General features: G+C 48.6%; 1 protein-coding gene across 1 annotated transcript; it reads left to right on the top strand.

Moving 5' to 3' along the window:
• The first annotated feature begins 420 nt into the window (after positions 1 to 420).
• On the top strand, positions 421 to 21,780 carry vwa3a (von Willebrand factor A domain containing 3A). Its single transcript, XM_035525541.1, has 34 exons — positions 421 to 548; positions 2,518 to 2,641; positions 3,957 to 3,989; positions 4,131 to 4,188; positions 4,487 to 4,608; positions 5,227 to 5,307; positions 5,666 to 5,720; positions 5,908 to 6,009; positions 6,471 to 6,577; positions 8,095 to 8,220; positions 8,341 to 8,449; positions 8,528 to 8,590; positions 8,746 to 8,856; positions 9,040 to 9,169; positions 9,589 to 9,692; positions 9,927 to 10,007; positions 10,474 to 10,571; positions 10,835 to 10,954; positions 11,078 to 11,152; positions 11,316 to 11,457; positions 12,362 to 12,542; positions 12,761 to 12,831; positions 13,097 to 13,258; positions 13,547 to 13,628; positions 13,900 to 13,989; positions 14,442 to 14,539; positions 14,654 to 14,806; positions 15,183 to 15,291; positions 15,426 to 15,570; positions 15,929 to 16,073; positions 16,565 to 16,716; positions 17,646 to 17,769; positions 20,791 to 20,888; positions 21,030 to 21,780. The coding sequence occupies exons 3-34, from the start codon at positions 3,964 to 3,966 to the stop codon at positions 21,073 to 21,075; spliced, it is 3,366 nt and encodes a 1,121-aa protein (XP_035381434.1). The 5' UTR covers positions 421 to 548; positions 2,518 to 2,641; positions 3,957 to 3,963; the 3' UTR covers positions 21,076 to 21,780.
• The last annotated feature ends 486 nt before the right edge of the window (positions 21,781 to 22,266 follow it).

Here is a 22,266-nt window from a genome sequence, read left to right on the forward strand (position 1 = left end):
AGTTACCCCACCCCCCCCCCCCCACCCCCCCCCCAAGCGAGAGATGCCGGTTCTGGCCACAGAACCGAGCTCTCTTCCGGAATGACATGATTTGTGATCACGTTTTGAACCTGTTGAGGAGGTGTGTGTGAGAGACTGAGTGGAGGAGGTGCGGCATCCTCCCTCTCTCAGCCTCGCCAAGCGTGCAGCCGTACGGAGGCGCTGCCGGTGGCGTCGAGCTGCACCGGCTGTGCACGTTACACGGCACTTCACGCCACTGTAGTGACGAGGGTGCCGGTGCTTGGGACTCTTTCCCAGGATTTTGTTTTTTATTTTTAAATAGGTAAAATGGAAATAATAATAAATTTTAAAAAAAGAAATCATTTTCGAGTCTTATGTGTCTGACCGGTTGAGAGCAGAGGTTGGTCGTGCGAAGCTGTAATCTACGACATACACCCTGATCTTCTGCATCCGGAACTGGAAAGCCGACGCATCTGTGCGAGAAACCTGTACTTTTCTATGTGGTTCGTATTCGTGGGTCCGGTAGTCTAGCCAGCAGAGATGTCCCGGTAAGTGACCGGCTACACCACGTCCTGCTGTTCAGGAAGTGATGCTGTAAATACACTGTACGGTCTGAGTGGCTCCTGTCTCGATCTCAGTTTGAAAAGTGACTCCTCTCAGTGCCAGAATAAGCTCTCAGCAGAAGGAAGTCGCGTGTAGGAACATGTTTCTCTACTGTCATACATCCGTTAGGTGTCATTTTATGCAAAACGTTTCTGGCTGTGTGAATTAGTCATGGACTAATACGTGGACGCAGGGTATTTCTTTTGCGAAGCTCTTCCATGATTGAAGTATGTGCATTATTTAAACACGCGACTAGCCTCACGTTCCAGAGAGGCCTCTTTAATGTACGTTCAATAATAATATAAACATTCTAGCAATTTTTTTTCCTTCAAGTCAATTTAAGATTGCTCACTGCCTGCCATTTGCAAAAAAACAACAACAATAAATCACCAGGACCAAACATACTGGGGCATTTCATCTCAGACTAGCAGCGTCAGCTATACAGAAGGAAGGGTTACAATTAATTACCCTACATTTAAAAAATGTAGGGTGAGTGTGTATATATGTTACACACACACACACACACACACACACAAGTAAATAAATAATTTGGTAGACATCGTTTTGAACAGAACTTCCTTAGATGTTCCAGGGGATAAATGGTTTGTTGTGACCCCATCTAGGTCACAACACAGGATCAAAAAAAGGAATGCACATTTCTGTGTGCATGTGTACATGAATGCCTGCTGGCATGCATGCAAGCGTGTGTGTGCATGTAAACAATGCACTTTCTGTTTGTTTGCTCTGCCTTGTGAAAGAAGCTCCAGACTCGTCCACTGTCCATGCTTTGATCACTCACACGGTTACATGGTGTCTTCAGTGTGTATCGTGGTTGCATGGTTACATGTTCTCTTCAGTGTGTATCGTGATTGCATGGTTACATGTTCTCTTCAGTGTGTATCATGTTTGCATGGTTAAATGGTCTCTTCAGTCTGTATCGTTGTTGCATGGTTACATGTTCTCTTCAGTGTGTATCATGTTTGCATGGTTACATGGTCTCTTCAGTCTGTATCGTGGTTGCATGGTTACATGTGGTCTTCAGTGTAGACCTCAACTAGCTGCATGGCCCTCGGCCCCTGGACTTGGAAGGAAACACAAAGATCCGAAGTCAAGACTTTGCAGGTGTCTGCTCACTGAGCAACGTAACATAATTCAACATACTTTTTTTGCAAAGCATTGAAAGTGAGATCCTGACATGGTTCATGTTTTGACTACACTACACTGTGCAGCTGTACTTTTCCTAATGAACAAAATGCACAGCTATCAATGTGACACAGCCTTCCCTGCCATACAACCATCCCTGTGACCCAACTGTCCCTGCAACATAGGTATCCCCGTGACAAGCCGCCTGCTAATTAGAAACACAATAAAAAGACATGTTCAACACTAGTATTTCAAATGTGCTCTAACAACGAATTGGCAGGATTCAAGTGCGTATCATATCATGTGCATACGGAGTGTTTCCCGGATTACAGAAATGAAGGGTCTTCCTCAAACAACACAAAGAAGTAGGAACAAGCCCCAACCGATCAAAAGAACCTGAAAACACAAGGATTAAATACTTCAGCTATCCAGGAATGGACGAGACACGGGATCACAATATGTAACAGAACCCAGGGCAGAGACAAGGACCACAATAAAACACAGATCATAACGGTGCTGTCGCCATGGGAACCATGACACCAAAGCAATGAAAGTGTGACGTGCGAAACAAGGCAAAGTGTGGTTCTCTTACACATTTACATCCCTGTTGTTTTACCAATAACCCAAATAAAGTAAAACAAAATATTACAGCAGCAAGAGTACAAAAAAAGCATGATGTCATTAAACATTACATAAGATGTGACTCGGACTAGATTAAAGCACAATTACAGAAAGATCTTGTTTAAGACCATGCGATTCCTTTGTGTGCAGTGGATCCCCTGCTTGCAATCTGCATTACACCGTGGTCAAGGGTCCCACATCCTGTGATACGTCACCGTCCACGTGAAGGTGATGAGAACATTCACAGGAATGGAGGAGAGGATAACTACTACAGGTAACTACCATTATGGCCTATTTACTAAGCAGCCAGCCTCACACTATGGTTATTACATATAACGGTAGGAGTAGGGAACCATCAATTATGCAAGTAATGTGTCAGAACCATTATTTCTAAAGCGTTTTTATGACAAGCGAGTAAATAAACTCTCTATGGACATCTTAAAGATTGGATTATTTCTAGATTATATAATGCATATCTTTAATAACTGTCTAGCACTTATGTGACACTATACAGCCACTCTTCATAGATCATAGAACATACGTGTAAAGGTGAAACAGGCAGGTTCTTTTTTACTGCAGGAAAACTCACTTTATTTAGAATTTGGTTTTACCAAATTTGATAAGACTGTGATAAGACTGTGCGAGTCGGTAAGTACTTGAACTATACTGTACTACTGCGGCTGTCATGCGGTTTCCCCTCTTACCGCTGCTGTAAGAATCACCAGGTAAGATACAAGAACAACCTCTGTAGAGTCTGTGCATCTCATTGCAGTTCTAGTTTATTTGTAAGGGCCTAACGGTCATTGCATTTGCATAGTAATGTACGGGTATTCGCTGTTGCGCCGCCAACAGGTCCAGCTAATGAACGTGTTATGGGCGTAAACCTTGCTTTCCACCTTGCGTTTAGAGGAGCGCCGCCTGCTGCCTTCCTCTAGTAAGGTGACTTCTGTAAGTAACGCAGTAATTGCATTAGTTATTGATCATCGGAGCCTTTGCAATGAACTCTAACGCAGTTTAGAATAAGTTCATTCTAAGTATATTGGAATCTTGGCACGGTGGCGGTCATTCATCTTACGTCTCAGCTGTAAAACAGTTGTTCTAAATGTTCAAAGGATCGAGTGGTTCCCATGGAAACAAGAAACACAGGCCACGAGACAGTAGCACAGCGCTCGAGCTGCAAGACGGAAGCTACTAAACGCTGCGCGAGCATAAGGGTGGCATTGCTAGGTAAAGGCTGCTGCGCGCGCGGTCTGCCGTGCAGCAAACTCCGTTTGAATGTACGGCATATATTTACGATGCAGGCTTTACAACGGGGTAATGTTCACTGCGGAAAGAGCTGCAGCTACAGTTTCTTTTTTTCCAGGCGTTAAATGTTATAATTATACCACAGTTTGAAATCTCAAACTTTTTCTTGTGCGTTATTCTGTTATTTAGCTCGCATCACGTGTGATCTAATTTATGTACTCTATCATCACTTCTTCTGTCACCTCTAATCTGCTGTGTGAAGCAGTATGTAGGGTGACAGCTGTCGTTTTAAAATCTCTCTCTCTCTCTCTCTCTCTCTCTCTCTCTCTCTCTCTCTCTCTCAGAATCAGCATGTCGAACAGTAGTGAGTTTTCCTGGTAGGTAGCTTGAATACAGTGCACAAAACTTATATACCCAAGTGTACCTTTGCCATAACCACCAAATAACTTTTCTCCTATTAAACCCTTTTGTAGTGGTGTTTGTTTTGTTTAACTTTTATTTCTTATATATGTCCGCAGGTTATGCAAACCTGCCCATGATGCTTTAACCTGCAGGGATGGACCCTGGGCCCAGAATGTAGGACACACCGGCACACTCAAACCTGGACCTCAAATGCACTTTCTTTACCTGCAGTATTCCTTTCTGTCTCTTACTGCTTCATTTTACTTTTGATTAGAAAAGAATCATTTAAAAAATATTTTTTATAAGTTTTAAATGAAGTGTATTATAAAAGAAAACCAGCAGTTGTCTTTGTGCAGCATTCATGCTGTTTCCATTGTGGTGTTCAAAGGACCAAATGGTTCCAGTGTATTGTTTCGTTTTGTGTTCATGACGTTTACACACTCGCTTCATTTCTGCTCACCTTACTATGCAGAGGCAGCAGAGGGAGGATGAACGTGCCTGGAACAGCTCTGTGGACTGGCTGGAGGAGAACAGCCTGGAGAGGCGTGGCCTCACTTTGCCCCGCCTCCTCTCTCAGCGCTACACGGCCTCTGCGTGAGTCTGCTCTACAAACAGTGGTTAAAGCAGCTCGACTGTGTTTGTGTGCTTTGGTAGCGACAGGGGACTAGCGAGTGGCTATGTTCTGCTGCTTAGGGTTCTGCTGCTTTAGACAGGACGTCCCTCCCTGAGTGGCCATGGCTCTCTAGAAATGGACTGGAAATGGGTTCAAGGTTGAAATTTGTTTAAGCAGGGCTGTAAAGAGTGTGTGACTCACTGACCAAGGCCCGTGGGGCCGTCTGTACCTAGAGACCTTTTAGTGACAGTTCTCTGTTCGAAACCAGGTCCATGGACCAACATATGTTAAAGTCAGAGCGGCTGTTTAGAGTCCGCTGGTCGTCTTCTACCCCGAAGTCTTTACACGAGCCCTTTGGATTCCTGTCCAGAGTGAAACATGGCTGTGAAAATCCTCTGTTCGTTATAGACAGTTCAGTGCATTTGAACACATTCACAGCTTTGGGTCAGCAGTTGTCTGGGAGCAAAGTGTCACAGCCGGATGTGCAGACAGCCGGTCATGCAGACAGCCGGACGTGTAGACAGCTGGACATGTAGACAACTGGACATGTAGACAGCTGGATGTGTAGACCAGCCTATGCATGTTTGTTTTAATCACAGGTCTCCGAGAGAGGATGTGGGCTGGACACAGCAGGAGATCAGTGCTGAGTCTCTCTCGGACTTTGAGACGCAGCTTCACCAGTGAGTGCCAGTGCTGTTCTAGGATCAGTTTAATGGTCTTTCTGATCTTTAGGAAGGCTACAAAATGATCTGATCATGAGTATATGTATATATGAATATACGGACCACTGTTTTACTGGTGCAAAGCCACTGTGTGCTAAAGCTGTGTCAAAATAAGATAAGTACATTTGCAGCACTATGTAAACATGTGGTCTTACACAGCAAACAAACCAACAAAATAAGTAAATGCAAAACAATACAGTGTTTAAATAATTACTGCATTATTTTTACTCTTTCGCAAGCAAATAAAGCATGTGGTGGTTTGGGTTCTCTGAGACAGTCTTAGCCCTGAACCACTGTCTGTCTGTTGTGTGTGCAGGGCGATTGAGTTGTACCACAGCAGAATACAGTGGCTTACGCAGCGCAGCCGCAAGGTGGAGTCTCCTCCCCTCCGATCCCTTCCTCCCCTCGACTCCTCCCCTCACCTCACGCTGCGGTGTTGGCCTCTTGTTATATTTTAACCTGTTTGGTTTTGTTAGGTTTTTTTGTGAATGTTTGATGATGAACTCTCAGCTGTCCCTGAGTATGAGTGTGAAGTGTTTTCCTGATGCCGCTGGTTAGATGTTTGGAGTGGTGAGAGGGTGCAGACTGGGAGTTCTTATCGACTCATCCGACTGGACCTGTTCTGAAGACAAGCTGGCAGATCTGCAGCACCACCTGCTGGTGAGGTTCAGAACATGTGATTCCTTACAATATACTGTATAGAAGCAACAGGAACCACAATAAATATAACAGAACATTTCAGACACTGAGCTTTCATCAGCTGTGCAAGCAAAGTGCACACACACACACACACACACACACACACACACACACACACACACACACACACACACACACACACAGCTGATGAAGGACCTATGTCCGAAACATTCTGTTTCTCTGAAAAGTTTGTGTACTTTACTACAATTTTGTAGTATATATATATATATATATATATATATATATATATATATATATATATATATATATATATATAAAATATATATACACACACACACACATATATATATATACCTCTTTACTCACAGAGGAACAGTTTTTACATATATATATATATATATATATATATATATATATATATATATATATATATATATATATATAGTGTTTTGCTTCTCCAGCTACTCACAGAGGAGCAGTTTCACATGAAGAAGCAGCTTTATTTCATCTCGTTTGGTACTGACATCACCAGCCTGTGGGACCAGCCAAGAGACGTCACCCCAAGGAGGTGAGCAAGTGTATGTGGGTGTGTGTCTGTGTGGGTGTGTGTCTGTGTGGGTGTGTGTGCCTGTGTGGGTGTGTGCCTGTGTGGGTGTGTGCCTGTGTGGGTGTGTGCCTGTGTGGGTGTGTCTGTGTGGATGTGCCTGTGTGGGTGTGCCTGTGTGGGTGTGCCTGTGTGGGTGTGTGCCTGTGTGGGTGTGTCTGTGTGGATGTGCCTGTGTGGGTATGTCTGTGTGGGTGTGCCTGTGTGGGTGTGTGGGTGTGTCATGTGGGTGTGCCTGTGTGGGTGTGTGGGTGTGTCATGTGGGTGTTTCTGTGTGGGTGTGGGTGTGTCTGGCTAGTGTGTCTGTGTGTTTCTCTGTGGGTGTGGGTGTGTCTGTGTAGTGTGTCTGTGTGGGTGTTTCTGTGGGTGTCTCTGTGTGTGTGTGTGGGTGTGTCTTTGCAGGTGTGGGTGTATCTGTGTGTGTGTGTCTGTGTGCGTCTATTTGTGTGAGTATATCTGTGAGTGTGTCTGTGTGGATGTATCTATGTGGGTGTGTGTGTGTTTCTGTGGGTGTGGGAGTGTCTGTACGGGTGTGAATATATCTGTGTGTGTGTGTCTCTGTGAGTGTATCTGTGTGAGTGTGGGTGTGTCTGTGTTGGTCTGAGTGTGTCTTTGTGGTTCTGTGCGGGTGTGTCTCTTTGCATGTGGGTGTATCTGTGTAGGTGTGGGTGTGTGTCCGTGTGGGTGTGTCTGTGTGGGTGTATCTGTGTGAGTGTGTCTTTGTGGGTGTGTGTGTGTCCGTGTGTCTGTGTGGGTGTAGGTGTGTCTGTGCGGGTGCAGGTGTGGGTGTATCTATGTGGGTGTATCTTTGTGAGTGTGTCTGTGCGGGTGCGGGTATGGGTGTATCTGTGTGTGTGTGTCTGTGTAGGTGTATCTGTGTGAGTGTGTCTTTGTGGGTGTGTGTGTGTCCGTGTGTCTGTGTGGGTGTAGGTGTGTCTGTGCGGGTGCAGGTGTGGGTGTATCTATGTGGGTGTATCTTTGTGAGTGTGTCTTTGTGGGTGTGGGTGTGGGTGTGTCTTTGTGGGTGTGTCTTTGTGGGTGTGGGCGTGTCTGTGTGGGTGTGTCTTTGTGGGTGTGGGTGTGTCTATGAGGCTGTGTCTGTGTGGGTGTAGGTGTGTCTGCAGGTGTGGGTGTATCTATGTGGGTGTATCTTTGTGAGTGTGTCTTTGTGGGTGTGTCTGTGTGGGTGTGTCTCTGCGGGTGTGGGTGTGTCTGTGTGAGTCTGTCTGTGGGTGTATCTGTGTGAGTGTGTCTGTGTGGATGTATTTATGTAGCTGTGGGCGTGTCTGTGTGGGTGTGTCTGTGTGGGTGTAGGTGTGTCTGTGCAGGTGCGGGTGTATCTGTGTGAGTGTGTCTGAGTGGGTGTGTCTGTGCAGGTGCGGGTGTATCTGTGTGAGTGTGTCTGAGTGGGTGTGTCTGTGTGAGTGTGGGTGTGTCTGTGTAGGTGTAGGTGTGCCCTGACCCAATGTCTCCTCTCCCAGGCTACATGAGGCCCAGCAGTGGCTCCTGCAGCTGATGCCCAGTGGTGCCTGTAACCTGCTGCAGGCCCTGGAGCACGCACGGGGCCATGCACAGCTCGACACCCTGCTCCTCGTCCTGGGCTCCCGGTGAGAGACCACACACACGCACGCACACACAGCGCTCTCCACTCCGACGCCTGGGTGCTGTTTGAGTCATTTGATCATCCAGTTCTTCAAATTCCTCTGTGAGTATGTCTTGTTTGTCAGCCCTGACCAGTCTCCAGACACAATAGTGGACTACATGGCCCAGAGCAGCCAGGAGGGGGCGCTGACGGTCCATGCCGTCGCCTACAACTGCTGCAGCTCTCATGCTATTGTAAGTATGTGCTGTGTACTCGTTCATTTCAGATGACCCTTTCCTGTTACACTTCCATATGGCTACTCTGTTTCACAGGACACTGTGAAAAACATGGCTAAAGTCACCGGTGGAAGGTATCACCTGTATTCAGCTGCACTGGTAACATCAATGGATATTGTCACTAATTCACTATAATGTCTAGTATGTTGATATTGATATTGGTGTATATTATTGATACTGAAATATATATTTATGTGTTATGTTTGAAGATGTCTGACTGTGTGTGTGTGTGTGTGTGTGTGTGTTTACACTAGGGCGTGGTAGACAGCAGCACTGATTTGGAGCTGTTGTGGGCTGAGATCAAAGCTGCTCAAAACTTGCTTCAGCATGTTCAGGACATGCCGCATGGACAACTGGTAGTGCAGGTTGTACATGGTGCTAGTAACACCAGAGTTGTGGGTTCAAATCCCATGGAGAGAATATGTACTGTCATGTATAAATATGTGACTGAAGTCCCTCTGCATAAGTGTCAGACTCTGTGCCTTTCTCTGTTAGCAGAATAATGTCAGCCTAGTTATTGAAACTGTCTTTAATTTGCTACCTTGCAGGTCTGTTCTGAATTGGACAGTCTGTCTCTAGCTGATGTGAGCTGTGGTCCATGTGTGGAGATCTGTGTCGAGCCTCCAGCTCCTCTGCCAGCTACCTCTGCTGACTGGCTGAGTAGCCACAGCCTGGAAGGTGGTTCAAACGTCAAGGAACTGCTGTTTTTTTTGTATAGAATCTGCCCGATGCAGTTAAAAAATTGCTAACTTTTTATCAAGCACTTTAAAATACTTTAAAAATACAGTTTTTAAATCGGTGCACTTGAATTTAAGCTGATGTTCTGCACATTACCTTCACGTCATTGTTTTATTTCAAATCCAATGACTTGAAATACTGCACTATATGCGCAATGCAGGGCCCTCTAGAGGTATGGTGCGGTACTGCACCAGCATAAATAAGTGCGATGTCATACAACGCAAGCCTCTTGGTTTGCCATCAAGGGTTTACTGGGTTTGGCTTCTTGTATGCAAATATGCTGATTACATTCTTAAGGGTGGGTTTCCATACATGACTTTGCCACACTGATGTGAGCTTCTATATGTTTGTGTCTGTAGCTAAGCAGCTGGACCTGTACCAGGTGCTCGCCCCTAACGCCTACGCCCCTCTGGAGGGCTACGTCCCCATCCTGGGGAAGAGCATCCACTCAACTGTGCATGAGGTCAGCTCACACTGCCGTTCTGTCCACACGCCCGGTTGGCAGTAGGCAGTAGTCAACTCTGTTGCTGATAAAGGGACAGACAGCATGCTTGTCTCTGGAGTCAGAGTGGAGGAACTCAGTGAAAGTCAGACAGACTGATGGCGAGAGCCCACAGCCTCTGGAACAGTGAGCGCTGTTGTATGGTGTTAAAGTTCATACTGCTTAAACACAGCCACCCAATGCCTGTGTTTACAGAGAGCCATGGAACAGTTCACATGGCATGATGGGACAGTGAAGAATGTGCATGTGGATCTGCCATCACTGAAGAATTACCAGGTACCCCAGCCACTGAGCTGTTCACAGCCACTGAAGAATGACCAGGTACCCCAGCCACTGAGCTGTTCACAGCCACTAAAGAATTACCAGGTACCCCAGCCACTGAGCTGTTCACAGCCACTGAAGAATGACCAGGTACCCCAGCCACTGAGCTGTTCACAGCCACTAAAGAATTACCAGGTACCCCAGCCACTGAGCTGTTCACAGCCACTGAAGAATGACCAGGTACCCCAGCCACTGAGCTGTTCACAGCCACTAAATCTGTGGACAGCTTCACTTCCCCACCGAACTGTTCACTTCTCCACTGAGACTTTCAGTTCTCCTCCAGGCTGTTCGCACAAGCTGATCACTTCTTCGTCATCCCATTTTTGAAAATTTTGTAAATTCTGACTTGGAATAGCTCTCTGTCTCTTCTTTCATTCTTTCCTTATTTCTCCCTGTACCTCTATCTCTCCCTCTCTCTCAGAGTCGGCTCTTGGAGGCGGAGCGAGTGTTGGAGCGCAGGGCTGAGTGGTTGAGCAACACTGCTAGCAGGCAGATCTGGGGCACAGTGTGTGAGCAGAGGCAAGGCCCTACAGTTCCGTCTCTCAGCTGCATGCTGGGACGTTTGAGTACACGTGTTTTTGAAGGTTCTTAGATGCTATTCCCCACACAGTTTTCAGGACAAGCCAAGGCCGATGCACCCAAAGGGCCAAATTCATAGAAACCCGCAGATCACGAGCTTTTATTATAGGTGTGTTCTGACTGGGCTGTACTAGCTGGTCTTCCCTCTCCGTCCTGTAGGGTGCAGTATGGAGCAGGTGTTCACGCTTTGTTCCTCTCTGCAGAGTGCAGGTTCTCCTAGACGTGTGTGGGACGAACGCCCCCTATCAGCTGCACATGCGGCACGCTGTCCGACTGCTGCTACAGGAGCAGCTGCCCAGTACACACAGCTTCAGTATCATCGCGTATGCCCTCTGACCTCTGACCGCATTAGGAACAGATCTTTTCCTTCCTGTGGTCTGTTATGTAAAAACATATGTGCTGTAACCTGCCGCTGCTATAGGGTAAGTTTCACTTCTTCCTCACAGCTTTGGCTCAGATGTCAAATCATGGAGAAAGCACCTGGCTCCGCCCACTCACGAAAACCTTCAGGAGGTCTGGCAGTAAGTGTGCTCAGTGCGGTAGCGCACCCTGCTGGCAACGTTTTGAGTCACAAGATAACAGCTGCTCATTAAGACACTCCATCCAGAGTGTGTTTGTGTGTCTCTGTGTGTGTGTGTTTGTGTGTCTCTGTGTGTGTGTGTGTGTGTGTGTGTCCTGCTCTAGGTGGGTTCAGGCACTGGAGTGTGGAGGGGGCCGTAACACCCTGGCTGCTCTCAGACACGCCATGGGGGCGGAGCTACAGGGTGACACCGCCCTGACCCGGGGACTGTATCTCCTCACCACTGGCGTGCCAGACGAGGACACGGTAAAAACAAACTCAGCACCATGCCTGGGTTTCGGAATGCAGAGTGGAGCCAGTACAGCTGTCTGGATTCCAACTGCCAGTGTCTGTGAGCTGAGATTACTCATTTCTCTTGTTCTTGAGTTGATTTTAAGAGGCTGCTGTGTCCCAAAACTGCAAATATCAGCAACAGCTGAAAGCTCCTGGGGGCAGATGAGATCAAAGGCATTCGTGCCTTGTCTCTCATTTTTATATGTACTTGCTAAAAAGAGTAATTAAACATTAGTGCTTTGGTGCCCTCTGTTGGTCACATCTGTATTAGGCATCCCGCCTTGTGAACATGATACAGAACCAAAAACTGGTGTTATCCCATTCCCTCTTTCCTTGCTGTGTCATGGTTCTGGGACATAAGAAGCAGTTTAATGGAACAGTACAACCAACAGGATGGTCCAGTGGCTCTAATGCTATGTGATGTTTTCCAGATTTCATCTCGTAATTGTCAATCGTCAAGGCTAGTGGTAGCGCAGTGGTTAAGGTGCTTTACTAGTAAGGTTGCTGGTTCAAGTCCTGCCATTGCCACTGTTGGGCCCCTGAGCGAGGCCCTTAACCCTCAATTGCTCAAGTTGTACTCAGTCAGAATTGTAAGTCGCTTTGGATAAAAGCATCAGCTAAATGCCGCAAATGGAAAGTAAATGTCATGCAGGCTTTTTTAGGTACCTCCCAGTCTCTGAAACCACTGTGCTTGTTGACTTCTGTCTGTAAGACACTCACGACTAAGACACAGTTATGTTTAATTGTGGTTGAGCTCACAGTTTGATGATAAATGCACTTGGGTTTTGATTTCTAGGCCGGAACGATCCCTAGTGGCGTTGCCGCACCGCGCATCATGTTTATGTCGGCATTCTGGTTTTCTGGTCGGCATCCGCAGGTGGAGGTTTGTGATTATGCGGCAGCGTCATGCCACGCTGCAGGTGTACGCCTCCACGTGTGCCTGCTCACCAGGGAGGAGGGGCCTGTGTGTTGCCATGACACCTGGTCTAAGACAGCCGCGGCCCTGCGTAATCTGGCGCACGCCACCAATGGCCGCTTCCACTGGATCACTGACATGGGTACAGGGTGTGTGTGTGTTTGTGTGTGAGCGCGGATGGAGAATATGAGCTTAACACCTCTCCACATATGCATATATATGTGTATGTCTGTGTGGGTGTGTGTGTGTGGGTGCGTGTATGCATGCACATGGAGAACATGAGTTTAACACCTCTCATATGCATATGTGTGTGTGTGTGTGTGTGTGTGTGTGTGTGTGTGTGTTTCCCTCCACCTGTAGGCATCGTGGAGAGTGATGATATAATTTTGCTGGTTGGAGAAATGAAGAAGGCTGTTGATTACTGGCAGAAGGTGAGACTGCACAGCCGTGTCAGACTCACACCTCAGGACGCTACATCTGACCTGACTGTGAACATTAGCCTCCGAAGCTCATTCTAAGCGATACTGGGTTCATTTTGTAGGGATTTCCAAACTCCAGGCTTTTCATTTGAATGCACCCGTGAAGGGCAGTGTGGTTTCAGTAATGTCTGCTGATTCTGGGTGGTTTTTTTTAGGATGACCAAGCATTTGTGCTCACTGCGAAACGTGCTGTGTGTGTACTCACATCTCCACACAGTGCAGTGACTTAGTGGACTCGCTGCTACGGCGGGGCTCCGGCGGCGACTCAGCGGAGGCCCTGTCTCCACAGTGCTGCAGCCCAGCCTCAGGGCCCCCGGCTCGGGCATGCAGACCCGGACCGTCTGCTCCCAGACCCACCCGCCTCAGCTTGGCCAGGCTGGTGAGCCCCACCGCAGGGTTGTCCAGTGGGCCCCGCACAGGTCACTCAGCGACCCCTGGTCCAGTCTTAACTGACCCATCCAGCACAGGAAATAAAGGCGCATTATCTAGATTATTAACGTTGAATCATTTACTTATTATAAGACACAGAGAGAGAGAGAGAAAGTCTGGAATTCCAGGATTGAGGAAGGAGTTTCCTGGGACGTTTTTTTTAAACCTGGAACTGGCTGTCTCTCTGGACAGGGATGGCATCTTCTCAGCCCTGTTTTCCTTGTTGACTTTGTAACAGAGTAGAGATGCGGCAGAGCCCAAGGATGTGAAGAGGTCGTCGGTGTGGAGACCGAGCAGTGCTAAAGCAGTCATCCCCGCAGGTGAGTGACACGCTGACCTCTCAGGAGACATTCCAGACACCAGCAACGACATGCCGCTCGCCGGAAACTTCAGTCCGTGACATGTTGATATCCTGAATGACGTAGAATCCGATTCGCTTAAATCCACTGCCTTTAAAAATCCGCTGAATCATTCTTTGCACTACTTGATGATTTTGATTTCCCTGGTACCCAGACGCTTTGTAGAAGTCCACATTTTAGTTAATAGTTTGTCCGTCGAAACGTTTTTTTAAATTGTTGTTCTTTTTCCCAGTGAGCTCAGAGGTCAGGCCAGTGCAGTCTGCCGAACACAGGAAGGTCGCATGTTCCCAGTCTGTCTTCTACTTGGAGAACGGCATGCTGGGTGAGTGGCACGATGCTTACTCAACATCACACTTAAGGATCTGTGAAGATCTGTGAAGATCCCGTCACCTCTCCTCCAGCATGTCGAACAGAAATGGGTGATGTCATTTCCTCCTTTGTGACCCGTCCACCCAAAAAGAACAGAAGAATGGGATTCTGGGATAGTTTTTAAAGACCAAGGCGAATGATCAAGCCTCATTCCAGTTTTCGTCATATTACTTTGTCATTTTTAGAAACGGCGGGGCACTTTTCCCTTCAGAGCTCAAGCACAGGTAGCAACACTGGTACTCAATAGAAGGCCATGCTGATTCATTCCTGTCAGGTGGTAGTGGTTGAGAAAGAGCAAACAGTTAGAACTGTGTGTTCGTATTCTCCTGATACTTCTTCTGTCTGTGGTAAAGTTCATTCCAGCATCTTATTAATTTGAACTTGTTTTTATCTCATTCCCTACAGGTGCAGTTTTTAGGACGTACCTCCAACCAAAGAGCACGCGAAAGTGTAGTAGCACAGCTAAACTCCCCAAACATGAGGATGTCTGCTCTACCAAACAGGTGCTGCTCGGTGCGCCCTGTGTCTGGCCTGCCCGTCTCTGGGACCAGCCTCAGTCTTAACCAGTTACCTCTCCTTCTTGCCGGCGTGCCGGTGTGTTTGGGGTGCTCCCGCAGTGGCTGAAGCGCTTTGGGATCAGGAGTCTGGATCTAGACCTGCACAAGCTGGTGTCCGGGCCTGAGTGCGCACACCGCCGGACGCTGGTGCCCACCGTCCACAAGAGTGTCTCTGCCAAATACTGTGACATCTTCCCCAGCGTACAGCTGAAGGTGAGCGTCCCCAGCGGCGTCCTGTCTGAAACGGTTCAAATGGCCGCGTATGATTTAAAAAAGAACGTGATCATAACCGGAAAGGGCATCTTAAAACGTTGACAACTAACGACCCTGGAACTATGGAGACGGGTGAAAGGATTCGCTCGTCACGGGTGTCAGACTCCGGCGCTGGTGAGCCAAAGAACCTGCGCCGCTCAGCGTTTTCCATCTGCCAACACACCCCAGGTGCTTAATGACAGAGGCAGGCACACGTTAATTTCCGCAGCTCGGCACTCCTGGGCCCCACAGTGACGCAGCCAGAGCAGTGCTGGCGTTTGCATTGGCGTGCGTGGTTGCCGTGCACTGCTTACGGTGTGTTCTTTCCTGTGGTGAGGGACGTCTCCGGCACCTGTTTGTGAGCCCGGGCGAGTTGAGGCAATACCTGCTTCAGGCTGAGAAGGTTCAGCGGCGGTATGCGCGGAGAACGCAGTGGCTCCTCTCAGGTGAGCGCCCTTACACACCAACCCAGAACACATACCTGACTCCGAAGCGCTTTCCTGACCAATCAGACAGTGACCAATCAGACAGTGACCAATCAGAAAAGTGTGAGAGCTGCATCTGCGTCCTACCCCTGCAGGGAGCAGGCGTGTGTTTGGCTGTGTGCTCGAGCAGGCCGTGTGTCTGGTCCTGGACCTGTCTGGCTCCATGGCCTCTGGCCTTCCCGGGCTGCAGAGAGAGCTGCCCACGCTGATCTGGGATCAGCTGCATGCTAATGGCGTGAGGTGAGCTCTGCACATAGTCCACAGACACTGCACTGACCTACACAGAGCTCAGTGGTTAAGGTACTTGACTCGTAATTGGAAGGTTGCAGGTTCAAGCCCCATCACTGCCAAGTTGCCACTGTTGGACCCCTGAGCAAGACCCTTAACCCTCAATTGCTCAAGATGTACTCTGTCATAATTGTAAGTCGCTTTGGATAAAAGCGTCAGCTAAATGCCATAAATGTAAATCTTAATTTGAGCTGAATTAATTGCTTTCTGAAATGCCAATAAAACTATGAGCATCTTGGTTTCAGTCCAGGCCGTGAAGTGGAGGTGAGGTGGCTCTTCTGGGGCTGAGTGCATCACTGCATGTTGTCAGGTTTAGCATGCTGGCGTTCTCTGGGGAGGTGCAGGTGTGGCAGGCAGAGCTGGTGGAGGCCACGGAGACGCGGTGTAGAGAGGCGGTGCAGTGGTTGGGCCAGCTGAACGTGCACGGAAGCACTTCCGTCCTACAAGCACTCCAGGTACACACACACACACACGCAGACCTCACAGTGACTCAGCACCGACAGACACTGCATGCGAATGACTCAGCGCATTAGAATGGATTAACGCTGTGTGCATATGGTTGTCTTGGCTTGGGACGTGTTTGGGTCTAAGATGTCTCCGACTGACGGTAGGACTGACTGGTGTCTGCCGCTTCACACATGTCCCAGCCTCAGACGTGTGTCTCGCTTCAGTGTTTACAACATGTGGAATGAGGGTTTAAACCTGGTGTTGAAGGAAGAGTGTTTTCTGTAGTTTTAGACGATCCTAGTCCCAGTCTATGTCTGAAACCAGACACTTCTTCACCTATATTGTTGGTTACAACTACCCTGTTTATCATCACTGTGCTCGCGCTATATTTGTCTACTTGCAACTAGGATTCAAAGTAATAAAGGTGTCTGGGTGAAATGTGTCTTGTTTTGCGAGGCGTTTATAACCGAACCGATGCCGTGTACAATGCTGTGCTCAGGCGGCGTGTGCGTTTGGAGACCCGCTGGGCGTGTATGTGGTCAGTGATGGGAAGCCTGACTGTAGTCGCAGCCTGGTGCTGAGGGAGGCGGAACGGCTGACCGCTGGGAAGGCTGTGGTCATTCACACCACCACCCTCAGTGGCCTGGACAGGTGAGTCCTTGTGTACAGGTGACGTGTGCTATTCACCACGTGTGCAGGTGACGTGTGCTATTCACCATGTGTGATAGGTGACGTGTGCTATTCACCATGTGTGATAGGTGACGTGTGCTATTCACCACGTGTGCAGGTGACGTGTGCTATTCACCACGTGTGATAGGTGACGTGTGCTATTCACCATGTGTGATAGGTGACGTGTGCTATTCACCACGTGTGCAGGTGACGTGTGCTATTCACCACGTGTACAGGTGATGTGTGCTATTCACCACGTGTGCAGGTGACGTGTGCTATTCACCACGTGTGATAGGTGACGTGTGCTATTCACCACGTGTGCAGGTGACGTGTGCAGGTGACGTGTTATTCACCACGTGTGATAGGTGACGTGTGCTATTCACCACGTGTGATAGGTGACGTGTGCTATTCACCACGTGTGCAGGTGACGTGTGCAGGTGATGTGTGTTATTCACCACGCGTGATAGGTGACGTGTGCTATTCACCACGTGTGCAGGTGACGTGTGCTATTCACCACGTGTGCAGGTGACGTGTGCTATTCACCATGTGTGATTGGTGACGTGTGCTATTCACCACGTGTGCAGGTGACGTGTGCTATTCACCACGTGTACAGGTGGGCTGTAAAAGGCTAGTGCTACTAATAACCATAAATTAGCCACCAGTGCAAATTATGTCCCCTCCACACTGGCAACTACTCTCTTCTGTTTATTGTTAATGATTCTCGCGTTTTCAGCCTATCTTCAGTTTCTTTAAGAATAGAGTGGTGACCTTATTTCCATCAAACAGTAACCAGATGATCAGCCACTGAGTGGCGATTCAGAGGACAAATGACCAGGCTAATGGTGGGTCAGTGTGGCTCTGCGCTGGAGCACCGTCTGTTTGTGATGTGTCCCTGGGACTTTTCCCAACAGCACGGCCAGGGACTTCCTGAAGAGCCTGGCCCATAAGACAGGAGGCCGCTTCCACCAGACACCTTCGCACGCCGACACGCAAACAATCAATCAGCTCCTGGCCCAGGGGTTCAAAGAGAGAGAGGTGAGTGGACCAAAGGTGTAGGCGACTTCAAGGTGAAATGCTCCTAAGAGGTTTTGTTTTGTGACACAACATTGTATATTATCTGTATGGCACGGTTTGTGCTGTTCCATGCTGTTTGATAAGATTTCTATAGATGCTGGATAAACACATTTATATTGTACGACTGTCTTATTAGCATTATTAATATGTCCATTGGACTAGAGTGAGGGAAAACCAAATAAAAGCCTTCCGATCACGTGGGCCTTACCCTGGTCACACAGGCTTACCCTGGTCAGACAGGCTTACCCTGGTCACACGGACCTTACTCTGGTCACACGGGCCTTACCCTGGTCACACAGGCTTACCCTGGTCACACGGACCTTACCGTGGTCACACGGGCCTTACCCTGGTCACACAGGCTTACCCTGGTCACACAGGCTTACCCTGGTCACACGGACCTTACCCTGGTCACACGGGCCTTACCCTGGTCACACAGGCTTACCCTGGTCACACGGGCCTTACCCTGATCACACAGGCTTACCCTGGTCACACAGGCTTACCCTGGTCACACGGGCCTTACCCTGGTCACACAGGCTTACCCTGGTCACACGGACCTTACCCTGATCACACAGGCTTACCCTGGTCACACGGGCCTTACCCTGGTCACACAGGCTTACCCTGGTCACACGGACCTTACCCTGGTCACACGGACCTTACCCTGGTCACACAGGCTTACCCTGGTCACACGGACCTTACCCTGGTCACACGGGCCTTACCCTGGTCACACAGGCTTACCCTGGTCACACGGACCTTACCCTGGTCACACGGACCTTACCCTGGTCACACAGGCCTTACCCTGATCACACGGGCCTTACCCTGGTCACACGGGCCTTACCCTGACCACAGGGACCTTACCCTGGTCACACGGACCTTACCCTGGTCACACGGACCGTACCCTGGTCACACGGGCCTTACCCTGATCACAGGGACCTTACCCTGGTCACACGGGTCTTACCCTGATCACAGGGACCTTACCCTGGTCACACGGACCTTACCCTGGTCACACGGGCCTTACCCTGATCACACGGACCTTACCCTGGTCACACGGGCCTTACCCTGGTCACACGGACCTTACCCTGATCACACGGACCTTACCCTGGTCACACGGACCTTACCCTGGTCACACAGGCTTACCCTGGTCACACGGACCTTACCCTGGTCACACGGACCTTACCCTGGTCACACAGGCCTTACCCTGATCACACGGGCCTTACCCTGGTCACACGGGCCTTACCCTGACCACAGGGACCTTACCCTGGTCACACGGACCTTACCCTGGTCACACGGACCGTACCCTGGTCACACGGGCCTTACCCTGATCACAGGGACCTTACCCTGGTCACACGGGCCTTACCCTGATCACAGGGACCTTACCCTGGTCACACGGACCGTACCCTGGTCACATGGGCCTTACCCTGGTCACACGGGCCTTACCCTGATCACAGGGACCTTACCCTGGTCACACGGACCTTACCCTGGTCACACGGGCCTTACCCTGATCACACGGACCTTACCCTGGTCACACGGGCCTTACCCTGACCACAGGGACCTTACCCTGGTCACATGGACCTTACCCTGATCACAGGGACCTTACCCTCATCACACGGACCGTACCCTGGTCACACGGGCCTTACCCTGATCACAGGGACCTTACCCTGGTCACACGGGCCTTACCCTGACCACAGGGACCTTACCCTGGTCACACGGACCTTACCCTGGTCACACGGACCGTACCCTGGTCACACGGGCCTTACCCTGATCACAGGGACCTTACCCTGGTCACACGGGTCTTACCCTGATCACAGGGACCTTACCCTGGTCACACGGACCTTACCCTGGTCACACGGGCCTTACCCTGATCACACGGACCTTACCCTGGTCACACGGGCCTTACCCTGGTCACACGGACCTTACCCTGGTCACACAGGCTTACCCTGGTCACACGGACCTTACCCTGGTCACACGGGCCTTACCCTGGTCACACAGGCTTACCCTGGTCACACGGACCTTACCCTGGTCACACGGACCTTACCCTGGTCACACAGGCCTTACCCTGATCACACGGGCCTTACCCTGGTCACACGGGCCTTACCCTGACCACCGGGACCTTACCCTGGTCACACGGACCTTACCCTGGTCACACGGACCGTACCCTGGTCACACGGGCCTTACCCTGATCACAGGGACCTTACCCTGGTCACACGGGCCTTACCCTGATCACAGGGACCTTACCCTGGTCACACGGACCGTACCCTGGTCACATGGGCCTTACCCTGGTCACACGGGCCTTACCCTGATCACAGGGACCTTACCCTGGTCACACGGACCTTACCCTGGTCACACGGGCCTTACCCTGATCACACGGACCTTACCCTGGTCACACGGGCCTTACCCTGACCACAGGGACCTTACCCTGGTCACACGGACCTTACCCTGGTCACACGGACCGTACCCTGGTCACACGGGCCTTACCCTGATCACAGGGACCTTACCCTGGTCACACGGGCCTTACCCTGATCACAGGGACCTTACCCTGGTCACACGGACCGTACCCTGGTCACATGGGCCTTACCCTGGTCACACGGGCCTTACCCTGATCACACGGACCTTACCCTGGTCACACGGACCTTACCCTGGTCACACGGGCCTTACCCTGATCACACGGACCTTACCCTGGTCACACGGGCCTTACCCTGACCACAGGGACCTTACCCTGGTCACATGGACCTTACCCTGATCACAGGGACCTTACCCTCATCACACGGACCGTACCCTGGTCACACGGGCCTTACCCTGATCACAGGGACCTTACCCTGGTCACACGGGCCTTACCCTGATCACAGGGACCTTACCCTGGTCACACGGACCGTACCCTGGTCACATGGGCCTTACCCTGACCACAGGGACCTTACCCTGGTCACACGGGCCTTACCTTGGTCACACGGGCCTTACCCTGAGTGACTGGTATTTTCCTAACCATAGGATGCTGCACTCCCAGCATTTGAAGGTGATGATCTCAGGAGATTGAAGGATGAGATTGAAAAGTTGAGAATGTTCCAGAAACAAGCCAAAGCTTTCAGGTTTGTGGGATATATATTGTTTTTGTTTCTTCCTAATTTTATATATGCAGATGAGTGTGCTAGATGTTCATAGATATTCTTTCCTTTTAAAATGATTCCGTAATTATTCGGTTTGTGATTGACTTTCATTTTGTTTTTCAGGGAAATTATATTGGAGAGGTACCCAGAAGCAACTGAACCAAAATAAATAAATCAACACATTTTGCAAAAAGTAATATTTTGGACTATAACAAATTTAAGTAATGAGTTTATTTGATACATGTTTATCTCCCAACACTACTACTGTGTGTGTATGGAACTGAATATATAAGTAGTTTTTCAAACAAATTATTTTCTGAATCTATTTAAAGTACTTTAATTTTCAGGAACCGTTATACTGTACGTTTTATGCTCTATTTCATTATAAAGCAAAATGACGTGTTGCATTGCTCTGGCTAACTCTGGCTGTGTGTGTGTGTGTGTGTGTGTGTGTGTGTGTGTGTGTGTGTACGAGTGTACTTGCTGAACTTACCCTGCTGATCAACTTGATCACACCCTGAGCAAGACCCTTAACCCTCAATTGCTCAAGTTGTACTCAGTCAGAATTGTATGTCTCTTTGGATAAAAGCGTAAGCTAAATACCGTAAATGTAAACATAACCGGTATCAGTATCAGTTAGTATCAGTAAGTGATTAATGACTAAACCTCAAGTTAATGTCTATTGATTAACCCTGAGTGTAAGTAATAAAACTGGTTCTGGGCTTGATGCTTGGGTGACACATTGTCAGCTGACATATGCATTATAGTTTAGAGGATCTCATTCTCTCGTTAAAACATAACTTCTTTTCATCTTTATTGTTATTGTAAACCATCACTGAGTCTGTGAAAGGCGATATATAAATGTAACTTATTACTATTATTATTATCATTAATAAATGATTAACAAAAAAGCAAAGATAAAAGTTAACACTGAATATTCGGCAGTCAGTAACTACAATACAAATACAGCAACAAAACGTTTTTTTTCTTCATTTTTTATGTACTTTTTTGACATTGCATTTGTTCTATTCAGATTGATGTTGGAAAGTGGAAGGTCTTTTCTTATATAAACCTACACAATAAAAGGGGAAAGTGGCAAAGTAAATCTCTACAAAGCCACACGTGCGCATACATTCCTACATACACATATATGCACACAAATATTCCACACACCAACAGTTTTGACCATAACAGCAATATAGTTTTTTAGCAGAGTAAGTTATAATGTTGAAAAGACAAAGCAAATAATTGTTTAAAGTGTTTTTTTTTTGTATGCCAGACTGAATTCTGTTCCAGTATTTTGTCACAAAGCAAGAATACACGTGAAATAATTCCTACCTCTTGAGCACTCGTTAGACAC

The sequence above is a fragment of the Electrophorus electricus genome, chromosome 4 (assembly GCF_013358815.1).
Source record: "Electrophorus electricus isolate fEleEle1 chromosome 4, fEleEle1.pri, whole genome shotgun sequence".
Taxonomy (NCBI): Eukaryota; Metazoa; Chordata; class Actinopteri; order Gymnotiformes; family Gymnotidae; genus Electrophorus; species Electrophorus electricus.